This window comes from Capsicum annuum, chromosome 9 (assembly GCF_002878395.1).
Source record: "Capsicum annuum cultivar UCD-10X-F1 chromosome 9, UCD10Xv1.1, whole genome shotgun sequence".
In the NCBI taxonomy this organism is placed as follows: Eukaryota; Viridiplantae; Streptophyta; class Magnoliopsida; order Solanales; family Solanaceae; genus Capsicum; species Capsicum annuum.
The window spans coordinates 88,839,971-88,854,187 of record NC_061119.1 but is presented as its reverse complement, the minus strand read 5'-3'; the positions used below and the strand labels follow the sequence as shown (position 1 = coordinate 88,854,187).

Below are 14,217 nucleotides of genomic sequence, written 5' to 3'. Positions count from 1 at the left end.
GGTTGGTTCAAAGTTAGAAAGGCATCAGTTATAGGTCCTGACTTAGTATTCGATGCCTTAGAGAAAGTCCAGTTTATCAGAGAAAGACTTTGAGCTGCTCAGAGCTGAAAGAAGTCTTATGCATATGTGCGCAAAAAGGATCTCAAGTTTGAGATTGGTTATTTTGTCTATCTAAAGATCTCTCTCATGCAAGGAGTGAAGACATTTAGCAATAAGGGAAAGCTCAGTCCCCAATATATCGGTCCCTTCAAGATTCTCAGTCGATTTGGCAAGGTAGCTTATGAGTTGGTATTGCCTTCAGATCTAGCCTCAGTTCATCCAGTCTTCTATGTCTCTTTGCTCAAGAAGTGCATAGGTGACCCAGCAATTGTAGTCCCTATTTAGATCATAGATGTTCAAAATAGCCTCTCTTATGAAGATATTCCCATCGAAATCCTAAACTATCAAACTCGTAGACTTAGGAACAAAGAAGTCCCTCTAGTTAAAGTTCTTTGGTAAAATCATTCCATTGAGGATGCTACTTGGAAAGCAGAAGCAGACATGCATACCAATTATCCTCACCTCTTCTTCTCCAACTCAGATCAAGATCAAGGTAACAGTTCTCCTTAAGCTTTTCAGTTTCATGTTCAGATTTTAGTTACAAGCTTGGCATCCATTCATGTTCAGAATTCTATTATAAACTTGGTATTAAATACCATTGCATATCAGTCATGCATTCATATGTCAGTTCAGTTATATATTCATGCATCAAATATGCATTCTCATAGTGAGAACCTTAGTTCATCAGAACACTCAGTCATGCATTCATGAATTAGTTATATATACATCAGATATGCATGATTAATATGATATATTCAGTTATCAGTCATGTCATTCATAAGATCATGTTCCAATTGTTTATGTTTAGAATGTACATTAGTTTATCTTCTCCCCTCTCACTCAGTCACATTCAAGGATGAATGTTCTAAAGAGGGAGATATTTAATACCCCGTACTTCTACCTAGCTTGAAATAATCCCAAGAATATTAGAAACTTACTTTGATATATGAATCTATTCTTGTACACATGGAAATTTTAAGATTTTTATTTTTTATCATGTGGGAAATTGAATTAGCTTTCCAATGATACCAATTTTGTCTAAATTCGGTATCGAAGTAAAAAGTTATGGACGTTTTACTCAGAGCTGTCAGAATCATCCAGGTATGACAGCCAAGTTGAGGGACCGTAGATCTAGCGATGGACCATCGCCTAGACCATTGCAACTAAGGAAGTGAGGTAACCTTCTGGATAAGGTGCGACAGATAGGTTGACGGACCGTCGAACTTGCAATGGACCGTCGCCCAAGCCGTCGCTGCTTATGCAGTGAGTCCTTTTCTTGGTTCACATACGACGGTCAAAATGACAAACCATCGAGCTAGCGATGGACCATCACACGAGCCATTGCAGAACCCATTTAGTTATTTTAACCCCTAATTACACCTGACCATAGTTCATAAGTTCATTATTCTTTTACAATATCAAATTAGGGTTTCTCTCTAAGATCTATCCTCAAGAACAAGAAAACCCAAGGTGTTTAATTTCAAGTCAAGAATTCAAGTTTTCCTCCATCAATCTTCAAGAAATCACAACCTAGGTGTGTCATATGTTGATTCATGGGTCCCTTTCACCCATGGAGCTCAAGAATCTCTTTTAAAATCCAAGATTTCGGTATTTGTGAATGTTCATGATTTAAATTGAATTGAAATTCATGTTCATGATGTTGCGTGGTTTGATTCATGTTTTAAATTATATTTTTCAATGATTGACCCGAGTATGTGATGGTTTGCATAATAACCATGATAAAACCCCTTCAAATTACAAGTTGATTGACGTATCCATGATTATTAGATGTGTTGATTTTATAAAAGAAAGCATGCTCCCCATGTGTTTGATTAAATACCTATGTGAAAGAAAAGTGTCATACTAGTATGATAATATGAAATCCCTATTTATGTACAAGTTTATACATGTCAAATGTTTGATGAAATGTCTGACTCATTGAATTATGGATTGTTGATGTTATTCATGTATTCAAGAAAGTCATACTTTGTCAGTTTCTTTCCATGGAGTTCTGGGGGTACTTGTACCCAAAAAATATAATTGTGTGCCTAGAGTCGATATCATGTTTTCACGATATCCTCAGTCACGCCATAATCCATAGAACTCAGTCAGTTATGTGACTCAGAAAATCTCAGTAATACAAAAATCTCAGTATTGTTTCGTTAGTCAACAAAACTCAGTTAATTCAGTTAAATTAGTTCAGTAATCCATGTTCAGTGTCTATTCAGATGGGAGTAGGAATTAGCACCGAGTGAACCCAAGGATGGGAACTTACCTGTTATATGAGGGTGTGATTCTTAGAAGCAATCCTTGCGTTTTAGAACTACGTAGCCAGCATAGGTTGAGACATCATAGCCTGCTATATGAGGGTAGATGAGGTGGCTTAACCTGTTATGTGAGGGCTCCCACTGTTCTCACTAGAGATACCTATTATATGAGGGTTACTCATAGATTATCCTTATCAGTGGTGCGGTATTAACACCCTTCCAATTGGGGTTACAAATTAGACCCCAACTTAGCCATAATAGCGTATTAAGGGCATGTTGGTTGGATAAATACTTCCCACAATTTCAATTGCAGAATCAAGACTGTCAGATACAATTATTTCATCTCAGTAATAGAACTCAGATAGTTCTACAGAATTCAGAACTGTCAGATATAATCAACTCAGAATAGTACGGAACTTAACTAGTTCTATCAAAAACTAGACTGTCAAATACAGTCGCTTAGTATCAATTATTTCAGTTATACAGTTGTCAGTATCTCATATTATTAGTACTTAGATTCAGTAATCATGTTATCATAAACTCAGTTACAGTTATTATGTATTCGTGCATGTATTCTCACATTCATGTTATCCAGTCAGTTAGTATACTTCATGCATGTGAACCCTTGCATTCAGCCTACCTTCCATGCAAACCAGTGCATTTAAAGTACTAATGCATTTGCGCTATGGTATTTTATACCATCGGTTCAGAAGTACGAGCTCTAGAGCATCAGTAGTATTCCAGTCTCAATAGTCCAAGATAGCAGTGAGTCCTCATCTTTCGAGAACATGACCATTCTTTATTATCTCATTAATTAATTTATTAGTTGGAGTTAGCTGGGGACATATCTCATCAACTCCTTATTTAGACAGTTCAGTCAGTTAGAGGCTTTTCAGACTATCATGTTCAGATAGTTATTTCAGTGTTTGGGTATTCCATACCCCATCCATATGTTATGATTTATCAGTTATGTTTCAGTTTTGAACCTTAAGGCCTTTCAATTCATGTTTCTACATTTATACAGTATATTATTCAGTGTTCAAGTACAGATATCAGTCATGGGTTAGCTTGTGGTCCTTCGAGCTCATGAGCATCATGTAGCATTTTGGGTACTAGATTCGGGGCGTTACAATTACTATCTTACTTCTCATCACCTAATTTCTCTAGTACTGGATAAAGATTTCAACATTCATCAATTGCATGATCGTGTAGTTCGCATTCAATATAGTATTTTGAAATCAAATTATACTGGATATTGACCTTTTTAGTTTGCTTCTCTCAAGTTGTTTTATTTTTGAATTTTAATTTTCATGGACTTTAGGAGATCTAATAAGAGATTCATTAGAACTTTTACTTGTGTGCAACTTGATCTAATCTTGTTGATGATTTGACAAATCTAAATGCAATTATTTCCTTACTATAGAAGCAATGGTGAACAATGATTTATTTACATAGTACGTAGGGAGAAAATCTTGAAAAGATATTTATCCCATTGGTTTTGTAGTTTCTTCATTAATATTGAACTTGCCATTATAGATCATAGGGCGCATTTGATATGATATCTATCATAGAATTTAATGTAATAAGAACTTTGGACATTATATTAATGAAATCTTCCCTTAAATATAATCTAATCAACACATGCCTATTTAAAAATATGTGATCGTGAAATCACTATTAACTTCACATTGTGTTGGAAAAATTCTTCTTAACTCCTCTTGTCACACTATCCATAAGAAAATTTACCTATAATTATGTGTTGTAAATTCTCAATGATATACATAGGCTACACTTCTTTCTTTGTTATTTTCTTGTGCTTAAGTTTATTAAGGCATTTGGAATTTGTTAATGAGTTTGAGATTGTTCCTTATATAGTGTGATCATGGCGAGTATTTTCTGGTAGTCTATGGATGTTGGGACAAATATGGAGAAAAGTCCCTTTAGCTTCAATTGTAAGCTCATTTGAGCATTTTAAATGTAATGTCAATTGAAACTCATGAGACAATAATATAAAGTTATAAGTTCATATAATCCTGCCACATTATGATGTTTAGGGAACGTCTTATTTATATTATGATAAGGAATGTGTGAAGTTGTGGAAACGCTAAAGGACATAAACAGTGCAGAGTATGGTGATACACATGTCTCTATCCTGCCTAAATACATATCCACATGTCTCTTACTACTGTTCATAGCTTCAAAGCTCAATGAACCATGACCACCAAAGCAACAATCTCAAAAATTAAAGAAATGATGCCAAGTTGATACGAGCCAAATGGATATCTTAGCTCTCGATGACACTGTAGGAGGCCAACATATGAAGAATCAAAATCGGGGCTACCTAACCGAGAGAACAATGTTGAAGAATGATGAAGAACCTTATTACATCCATGGACGCCCCTCATTAAGGGCCTTTTTGTTATTTTTTGGAGCATGGGGCGCCTATGGAGTGTAGGAACTCATTAAGGCCCTTTCGGTCATTTTTTTATGTAATAAGTTTAGCCAAGACTTTAAATAGCTTCTATTAGTTTCATTTTTCAACAACTTTGATATTTTGAAAGACTTCTTGATACGAGTCGAAGGGGCATCATACGTAAAGACTCAAGTTTGAGGTGCCTAACCCAAGAGCAATCATTGAAGTTTGAAAAAGGACTTCAAACACTCCAACGACACTCCAAGTACACACTCCAAGGTTGACCCTTTGTAGTGTTCATTAAGGGTGTTTTGGAAAATTTCCTTATGTAATAGTTTAGCCTATAAATAGATAACTTAGGTCATTTTGCATTCACTAGTTGATTATTGATATGGAATGTTGAAGAACATGTCTTCTCTCGTGAGAGAGAGAGTGAAACTGAAACTAGGGTAGCATTAGTGTGGATTCACTAGTGTTGAAAAACTTGGCTAGAAACGTTGGTGCTTGAGCGATGGATTCCCTCTTATGTCTCTGTAAGAGTGTGGTGTTCCTATTGTGAGTCTTAGTGGATTTTAGGATTTGATACATCCTTTAGTTTCTAAAGCTTGTAATAGTGTATGTCTCACTATCTATCCTTTATTTTCATGTATTAGTTTTGGTTGTACGCTCTTTGTTCTAGTGAAACGTTGGTGTTTTCTTCCATTGGTATTGTTGTTTATCTTGTTGTCTCGTGTTATTGTTTTTGTCGTGGTGTTGTTATGCTTGTTTCCATGTTTCCATAGTTGGTTTGTTATCACTTCTCTTTGAGAGTATATTACAAGTGTGGAATCACTTGTACAAGTGTGGATTCACTTGTGGCAACATGGAATCATTGTGTTGGTTACCCATTTAGAAACGAGGTTGCTGGGGGATTCTGGTTCCCCTGAGGTCTTCGTAAGAGTGTGGTGTTGTTTATATGATTTATAGGGGTCTTTGTGTTTGATAAACACTTAGGTTCTTGTTTATTGTATAATCTTATGTCTCACTATCTATCTTTATCTTATTGCATTTGTGTGTTTTGCTCCTTGTTATATCATTCTCGGGTTTATTAGCTTGTTCTCGACCTTGTGTTGAATTCGGGGGTTGTTGTTCATCTTGTTATCTTATTCCTTAGTTTGGTTGATGGCTGGTTTTCATGTGCTCATAGTAGGTTCTGTATCATTTGGTATCAAGAGCAGGGCTTGATTTTTTTCCAACAAAATCACTCTTGGGATTGTTACTTAGAAAATCTCACAAAAACTAGTTGTTCTTATTTTGTATCTTGGCCGAAATTGTTGTTCTTGTTTTGTCTCTTGGGATTGTTACTTAGAAAATCTCACAAAGACTAGTTGTTCTTATTTTGTATCTTGGCCGAAATTGTTGTTCTTGTTTTGGTACCTTGGCTGAAAGTTTGAACGTAGGTCTAGGAGGTTTTTTATATTTTTTGGTTGTTTCTAGTGTTAGTCTCTTCCTCACTAACACTATTTGAGTCTAGATCTAAAAATTTGAGCTTGAACGTGTGGTTGATGTTTGAGTGTTCTTGATGTTCTTCACCACCTTCATGTTTTGTTGAAGAAAAGTCTTCAAAGTTGGTTGTTTGATCTAAGTAAGTGAATAAAGAAAGTATGACCTTTTGTTTGTCTTGAAAACATATTCCAAGACTAATACAAAAGAAGAAATAAGAAAAAGGCTTCCTAAAAGGTGTCTTACCCAAAAGGAGAAAGGGCACCTATCAAGACATACAAAAGAGGAAAAAGTCAAAAGCCTTTCAAAAAAGTGTTTTGCCAAAAAGATGCAAAGAAAGTCAAACACTTTTTGAATTTGAAAAAGGCTCCTATTCTTGTGCATTTCCTTCCCTTAGCCAAAATTTCACTCTTCCAATTGAAGATTGATCAATACAAATTGAATACAAGAAAAATATTTTTCAAAATTTCAACAACCAATGAGGGCTGCCACGTCGTCACCCTACCCGAAATTGCTTATGCTAAAATTTGGATTTCTAAGTTTCTTTTCCTTATTTCTTTTAGTTTCATTTCTTGATTCTAGTCCTAATTAGCAACTAGTAATCTTCTACTTAGTTGTGAGTTAGTTGTTTGAGTCAATTTCTCTCGTGTTACCTTTTCTTTGTATGCTTTTATCTTTTGTGATTCATTTTAGTTCTTGGTTCAAGTCCGTACATATTTTCTTTGAGTTATCTCAAACAATAATTTATTCCGACCTCAAGCCACAATTGGTACCAAGTAAACTCATTGGAATATAAATGAGATACCAACACTTGCGACGCCTATTGAGTGACAATTCAAAGGTGTGAGTTTGAGAGCTTGTGAGGTTGATTTACTAACTTGTTTGCTATTTTTTTTGTTTAGTCTTTTTTTGATAGGTAAAATGGCGGATGAAGATGAAATTCCTAGTAGGGCTAGTTCTTTCATGAAAAAACTTATCATTACCATGGATAGCCGATTGGGATCTTTGAAGAGAGAATGGAAAGAATGGAAGGGATGGACGATTCTCTTTCAAGAAGGATGACCACCTTGATAGAACATCCAAGCCTTCCTAAAGCCACCTTTCCTGCTCCACCAAATTGTCAAGTTCCCATGAGTAGACATGTTCAAAATGCCTCCCCTAAACTACCCCAAACTCCACTAAACCAAGGTCAACCTAATCAAGTTGAGGATGAATAGTAAGAGGAAGCTAAGAATGGGGAGAAGAACTTAGCTTAAGAAGGGGAGTTGTGTGAGAATATTGAGCCAAGGCTTGAATTGAATGAGGGTGACAAGGAACACCTAGGTGTGGAACTTGTCAAACCTAAGCCATTGTTGTATACTAACCATGGAACTAAAATTTTGCCTAGTACCAATACTTCTCTCGTTCAGGTTCATAAGTTAGTGCTTCCAAAGGATGACTCAACTAAGACCTCTCATGAGCATAAGTTTGAAGGCCTAGATGAGTTCTTATTCAAGGACTCCAAGGTTGATGAAGACTTGACTCAAATGAGGAGCCTAATCAAACTCCTATGGGTCGATGGATACTTTATGACAAAGAGTGAAATATCTAACCCCATGGATCAAAGAAAGGAGTTCCCTACTAAATGAATTTCTACAAAGAGGAAAAAGGATCAAACCTATTGGTCCAAGTTAATGGATAGAAGGAAAGGTCCTTGTAAAGAACCTATGAAGGACAAGAGAACAAATTCAAGGCATTGCTTCCAAAGTATGTACCTACCCCATCCTATTCCTAGTGATCCTTGGAGACTGATGATATTTTCCTTATATTGAATAGACCCTTGAAATTGATTGAAATTATGTCACACCATGAGAGTATTAATGTCTTTATGATTCTTTTATGGTGTTTGCATTTGGTGCTTGAATTGTGTGGGCCTTTACAATCATAATGCCCAATCTATTATTTTCCCTAAGAAGAGTCCTTGGGGCGTACTTGATGTACAACTTTGGTTTCCTAATCCTTGTCACACTTATGTGGTTGGAAAAGTTGAACTAATAGGAAGGACTCTTAGGAGCTTGCTAAGTTCCATGAAAAGAAGTCACCCAACTTCGTAGGTATACCTTTTGGCTTGGAGTATTTCAGTTTCCCATGGATTCTCTCATTACTCTAATATCATGATTCCATTGGTGAATGCACTTCGTAGGGGATGTTGCTTGGAGAGAAAAGATGTAATGTGCTTCAAATGTCTTGTCTCATCTTATTGTGAACTCATGTTTAAGGGTAATTTTGATGAGAATGGTGTCCTTAACTCTTTTTTTTTCATCTCTTTGCTTATGATGATGTCCATGTTGGTGTCGAAAATGCATTTTATGTGAACATGGGTTGTCTTGGAAGGAAGGGTGATGTGCATCTTAATAAATTGACTCCTTCCTTGATTTTTCCAACTTATAGTGACTTGATTACTAGATTTATTGAGTACCTCACTACCCTTAAGTTTGGAAACACCTTGGACAGGACTAATTTTCTTCATATCTTTCTTTACTACCTTTTTGCATTTGATGACATCCATGTTGATGTTGGATTTATTTTAGATAGAGGTGGGAGTTCTTGGATATGGTCTTATGGTAAAATAATGATGCGCTTGTGTCTTACGACCTTGGTAGTTTCTTTGTTTCATAACACTCCCTATAACCAACACCTTTGTGTAGTGTCCGATGAATTTATTTTGTTGATAACAAATAATCGCTAGTTATATGTGAAATGGGTGCAACCTTAGCATGATGCTATGATTGGTTGTGCTATGCAAACTAATGTAAAGCTATACAAACTAATGTATAGTTCAAACATGTTTTGTAATCGTAACAGTTGTGGCCCCAACAACCAAGACATGTATATATGTTTTGGGCCTATCTATGTTGGTCTTTATTATAGCTTATGTATACTATTGTCTAATCTTCATGATTATCATAGTTATATGCATGGTAAGCACACGATATAAGTTGATTCTCTCGGGTGTTTAGTCTTTAGGGCGTCGAGTGCCTATCAACCTTAATGGGATTTGAGGTGTGATAATATTCATGAAATACAATTCACTTTCAAGATGCCTCATTGGTTAAATGGTGGACTCGTGAGGCTTAAAATCTCATGGCTAAAGACCATGAAGGTCAAGTCCTCCTCAAGACATAGTATTGAGAGTCCTCATTTATCTACAAATGCAAAGATTAATCATTGAGACAAATAATAGGCTCCTCAACCTCACCTCCATATATAATATAAGGAAAATGGCTTAGTGGACCCCTGTACTATATTGATTTTGTAAGTTGGACACTTCTACTTACATGTTTGTCATTTGGACCCTTGAACCTATTAAAGCAACATTTTAAATACTTTTTTGGTGAGTGTAACACACTCTCCCATGTCAGCTGCCACATAAGCTGTCACGTGTGCCACATCAACTGTCACATGTGTCACATCATCTGCCACATCATTTTCAAGTGTTTCATTAAATTTCAAGTCATTTTTAAAATGCTACATGACAAATTAAATATTAAAATTAATTTAATTAAATAAAAAAATTTATAAATTATAGAAAAATTTAAATAATCATGTTTTAAATTAAATATCCAAATAATTAAATTATAAAATGTCATTTAATTTATTTTTGCTCACAAATTAAATATCAAATTCATTCCAAATAATTAAAATTCTTCTCCAACAAATTTAAATTTTTAACTATAAATTCATATATAAAAATATAATGAATTTTCAAATTTTAAATTTGAATATTTTTAACAAATTCACGAAAACTTTAAATTTTTTCAAGCTTAATCCTAAAAAAATATGAAAAGATTCAAATTTAAATTTTAATTCAAAAAAAAATGAAAAGATATTCAATTGAGCGGAAAAATTTTAAAAAGATTGAAGGTGGTGCTGGGGAGAGGGTTAGGGTGGGGGCTAGACGTGGGGGTTGAGGGTAGGAAGGGGGGCTGGATGGGGCTGGGGTGAGAATGGGATGGACGGGTTAAGGTGGGGTGGGGAGGGGCTAGACGGGCTGGGGTGTGGTGGAGAGGGGCTGGACGGGCAGGGTATGGTGGGAAGGGGGCTGGGATGGGCTAGGGTGGGGTGAGTAGGGGCTGGAAGGGCTGGGGTGGGGCAGGGAAGGGATGGACGGGGTGGGGAGGGGCTGGACGGGGCTGAGGTAGGGTAGGGAGGGGCTAGGAGGGGGGGGGGGGGTTGGAGGGGGCTGGGGTAGGGTGGGGTGGGGTTGGGGTTAAATGAGGGTGGGAGGTGGGTGGCCTTTTTAAATTTTTTATTTTTAAATTTATTAATTTTTAATTTTTTAAAATATTTTAAATTTAAAAAATTGAAAAAAAAAAAAGTTGACTATCCTTTTTTATTTTTATTTGTTTTAATTATTTTAATATAAAATTGATCAAAAATCGACCCCCACTCGCACCCCAGGCGAGTACACTCTCTTTGTCCTAGTCAGCATTTGAATGCCACATAGGCTCAGTCAACGATCAAAGGATGCAAAATGTTGCTTTTTAATGGGTTCAAGGGTCCAGATGACAAACATGTAAGTAGAAATATCCAACTTACAAAACCGACATAGTACAGGGATCCACTGAACCATTTTGCCATAATATAAATTAGGCAAGAATAAAAAAATGTAAAACTAGGTCAAACAAGATGACATTTAAAAATACAGACAAATTTTGTTAATTAGCATGACAACCAAAATTGGTAAGAATGGAAAATTCATTACATTTTGGTTGTTGTGCTCTTACAAGAGCTTGCAATTTAAATTGTATAAAACGCAACGTTAAGTTGCTTAAAAGCCTTTATCAGCATATGTGATGCCTTAAATTAGTGAGAAAATTTCATTACTATTTAACCGCATTGTTCCATAAATGCTACTTCATTGTTGTGTAATTGTAGTCAACTAAAATTTGATTAAATATGCCCTTAATGTATGTGTGTAGGTCCCCATATGTAATTACCAATTTTCCACTCCCTCCGTTTAAAAAAAGATGTCCTATTTTTCTTTTTAATCCATTTAAAAAAGAATTGAACCCTTTTGCTTTTTTAACAATTTTTTAATTTTAACTTTTCACGTAGCATGTTTAACACCATAAGATAAGATTGAAGGACATTTTGATACACTTAAATTTCTTTAATTTATAACCACAAGATTCAAAAGTCTTTTTTATTTTTTTAAATTTCGTGTCAAGTTAAACGATGTCATTCTTTTTTAAATGGAGTATTAAATTTTACGTGACATAAGGACATTTTTTAACCCAATTTAGTAACATGGTTGGACCAAACTACTAATGGAGGACAAATACTGTAAATTTTGCAAAACTTACGGGCATTTTTGTATACTTATCAATATATTCACAGGTAAAAGAAAGAGGAAAAAACGAAGCTAACGGCTGATCGCCTTTGACATTGGCTACAGCCTACAGGTTATAATGGTGCAAATTTGACCTCTATCAAAGGAGAAAAGGGATGTCAGAAGCTAGTGAAGTAAAGGAGTAACCGAACGTACGAATAGAATATAGATATTCAACAAAGATATGTAGCTATTAACTGCTTGTGGAAAGCAGTATATTGAGTAGCCAATAAGAAAGCATACTTCAGGATGTTGCTTGAACTTACATTTTTCATATTATAGTAAATAATGAACATTAGACCCACATAGATTCGCCTGATGCAATCAAGGCACGCGACACTCCACAATGCTCCAGATCTCTTTGGCATATTGCGAAATTGTACGGTCACTACTAAATTTGCAACTCCCAGAAGTACTCAGTATAGACATCTTTATCCATCTTTGCCTGTCCCTGTCAAGGTAAAGGACCCAAACCTCAGAATTCATGTTACCACATATCATACGATGAATTGAGAGTTTCCTACCAAAAGTTCTGACGCACAAAGTAAATACATGCTCTAATAAGTAAAATGAGTCATAGCAGCTTAGTGGACGTCAAACTATGTATAATAAGAACCGAAATCATTCATCATCGGTGTGGACAGTGAACAAATTGAATCTGTATAACACTCGGAACAATCATCATGGATCGTCACGAGGCAATCAATGATGTCAGAACAAACTCAAAATATCACCAGAAATGAGCCTTGGGAAATTTGGTAACAGCGTCAAAGGTGAACTTCAAACCTACTGGAAGAAATTATTGTTTTATTTTCCATTTCCTACCTTTTTAAACAGCATCTCTGCTCTGGCCAATTTAAATGAATGCATGCAGTACGTGTACATGAAGTTAATCCAGTTGCATAAAAGAATAATTTTAAGCAGTGACATTTTGTTGGAACCAAACAGTAGAAGTTAGTAAAGTAGAATATCTTACTTGTAAGCTTCATCCACCCTTTCCTGAGCATCCATGTAGCTCGGAAAATCATGACCAACTAGAAAATAGTCGCCACGACCATAGCCCATGTTCCCTTCTAGTGATTCAAGGAGGGGATTATAATCATACGTCCCAAATGCTCCAGACCTTATAAATTGCTTCGCCTCTTCAAACCGAGGATCAGGTTTGAACTGCATAGTTAAGATGAGAAAACAAGTTACTGGCACTACTGTCTGATGGGGAATATAACAAATGAGTGTATTCTAGTCGACATGTGGTAAAATAGTATTTCAAATCAGTAAGTCAATCTAATACACAACAGAATTGGCATTCCTCATATGTAATTTGCGCCAGTGGAAATAGAAGATACTTCCATGAGGATAACTTTGACTAGTACTGTTCCATGCGACTTAATTGAGGGCTTGCACAGTTTTCTACCATGAGAGGAAGTATGTCAGTCATATCATTACAAATTTCATTGACCAACTGATTTTTCAAATCAATCTAGACTGAAACTGAGAGGACCTGCTATCAAAATAACCTATTACTCCCTCTAGCCCAATTTATGTGGCAAACTTTCCCTTTTAGTATATCCCTAATAGAATGTCACCTTTCTATATTTAGAACAATTTAACACTTAAATTCTCATTTTATCCTAAATGAGATGATTTAAAGCCAAACCAATATCTGAGGCTTATATTAGATCACAAGTTTTAAAAGTTTTCCTTTATTTCTTAAACTTTGTGCCTAGTCAGAGGAAGTACTAATTATAAAGATTTCTCTTGAAAAAACAGAAAAACATTATCCTTTATCTTGAAAAAACAGCAATTGTTACCACGGAAGGTGGTGAAACTAAGAACTCTATGATAAAGATAATCTGGAACCCAAAAAAGGCTAGGAAAATTTATTTCACAGACTTAAAATCTGTGACACATGGCGAGTAGATTAATCTGGTGATCAGTTAAAATTAGCAGCAAGGCAATGAAAAAGAGATACTGCAAATGCTAAAAGCTCTAAACCAGAAATATGGCTGAGTGATCAACTTTCACTGTAGAGTAAATACTAATCTTTAGAACAATACCAGTCCATTCTCTCGTTCTTTGCGCAGTTGAGGAACTTTATCAGCTGTTGCACCAAAAAGAAAGAAGTTATCATCTCCAATTTCCTCTCTGATTTCCACATTGGCCCCATCTAGTGTCCCTATAATAAGACATCCATTAAGTGCAAATTTCATGTTGCTTGTTCCACTTGCCTCCATGCCTGCAGTACTGATGTGTTGTGATAGTTCACTTCCCGGAATAACCATTTCAGCCACAGATACATTGTAGTTGGGAACAAATACCACCTGGAAAAATCAGACAACCTCCTATTAGGGCAAATAAAACATACAGACATAATGAAACTGACAAATGCATGCTGATACTGCTACAAATTACACTGAAATTAGAAACAAAATTGGCACTTACGCGTGAATCATAAAGATGTGAGTGTGCATCAAATTAAAATGATTTTTTTTTGGTTTAATATTATTTTACACTAGATCTTTGATAAGAGAAATGGCATTGGAGAAATACTATATTGATGTATCACTTATTGTTTAAAATATGAG

The 14,217-nt window shown here is 35.5% G+C and overlaps 1 protein-coding gene across 3 annotated transcripts in view; it reads right to left on the bottom strand.

Annotated features, from left to right (window-relative positions):
* Positions 1-11,767: 11,767 nt before the first annotated feature.
* The window catches only part of LOC107842585 (alpha-glucan phosphorylase, H isozyme), a 22,021-nt gene continuing 19,571 nt past the window's right edge, over positions 11,768-14,217 (bottom strand). For all 3 annotated transcript variants that reach the window (XM_047396889.1, XM_047396888.1, XM_016686518.2), the window contains exons 14-16: positions 13,690-13,953; positions 12,609-12,799; positions 11,768-12,083 (exon numbers count right to left, since the gene is read on the bottom strand). In XM_047396889.1, coding sequence (XP_047252845.1) covers positions 11,957-12,083; positions 12,609-12,799; positions 13,690-13,953 — 582 coding nt within the window. In that variant the 3' untranslated portion in view covers positions 11,768-11,956. The remainder of the gene's footprint in view (positions 12,084-12,608; positions 12,800-13,689; positions 13,954-14,217) is intronic.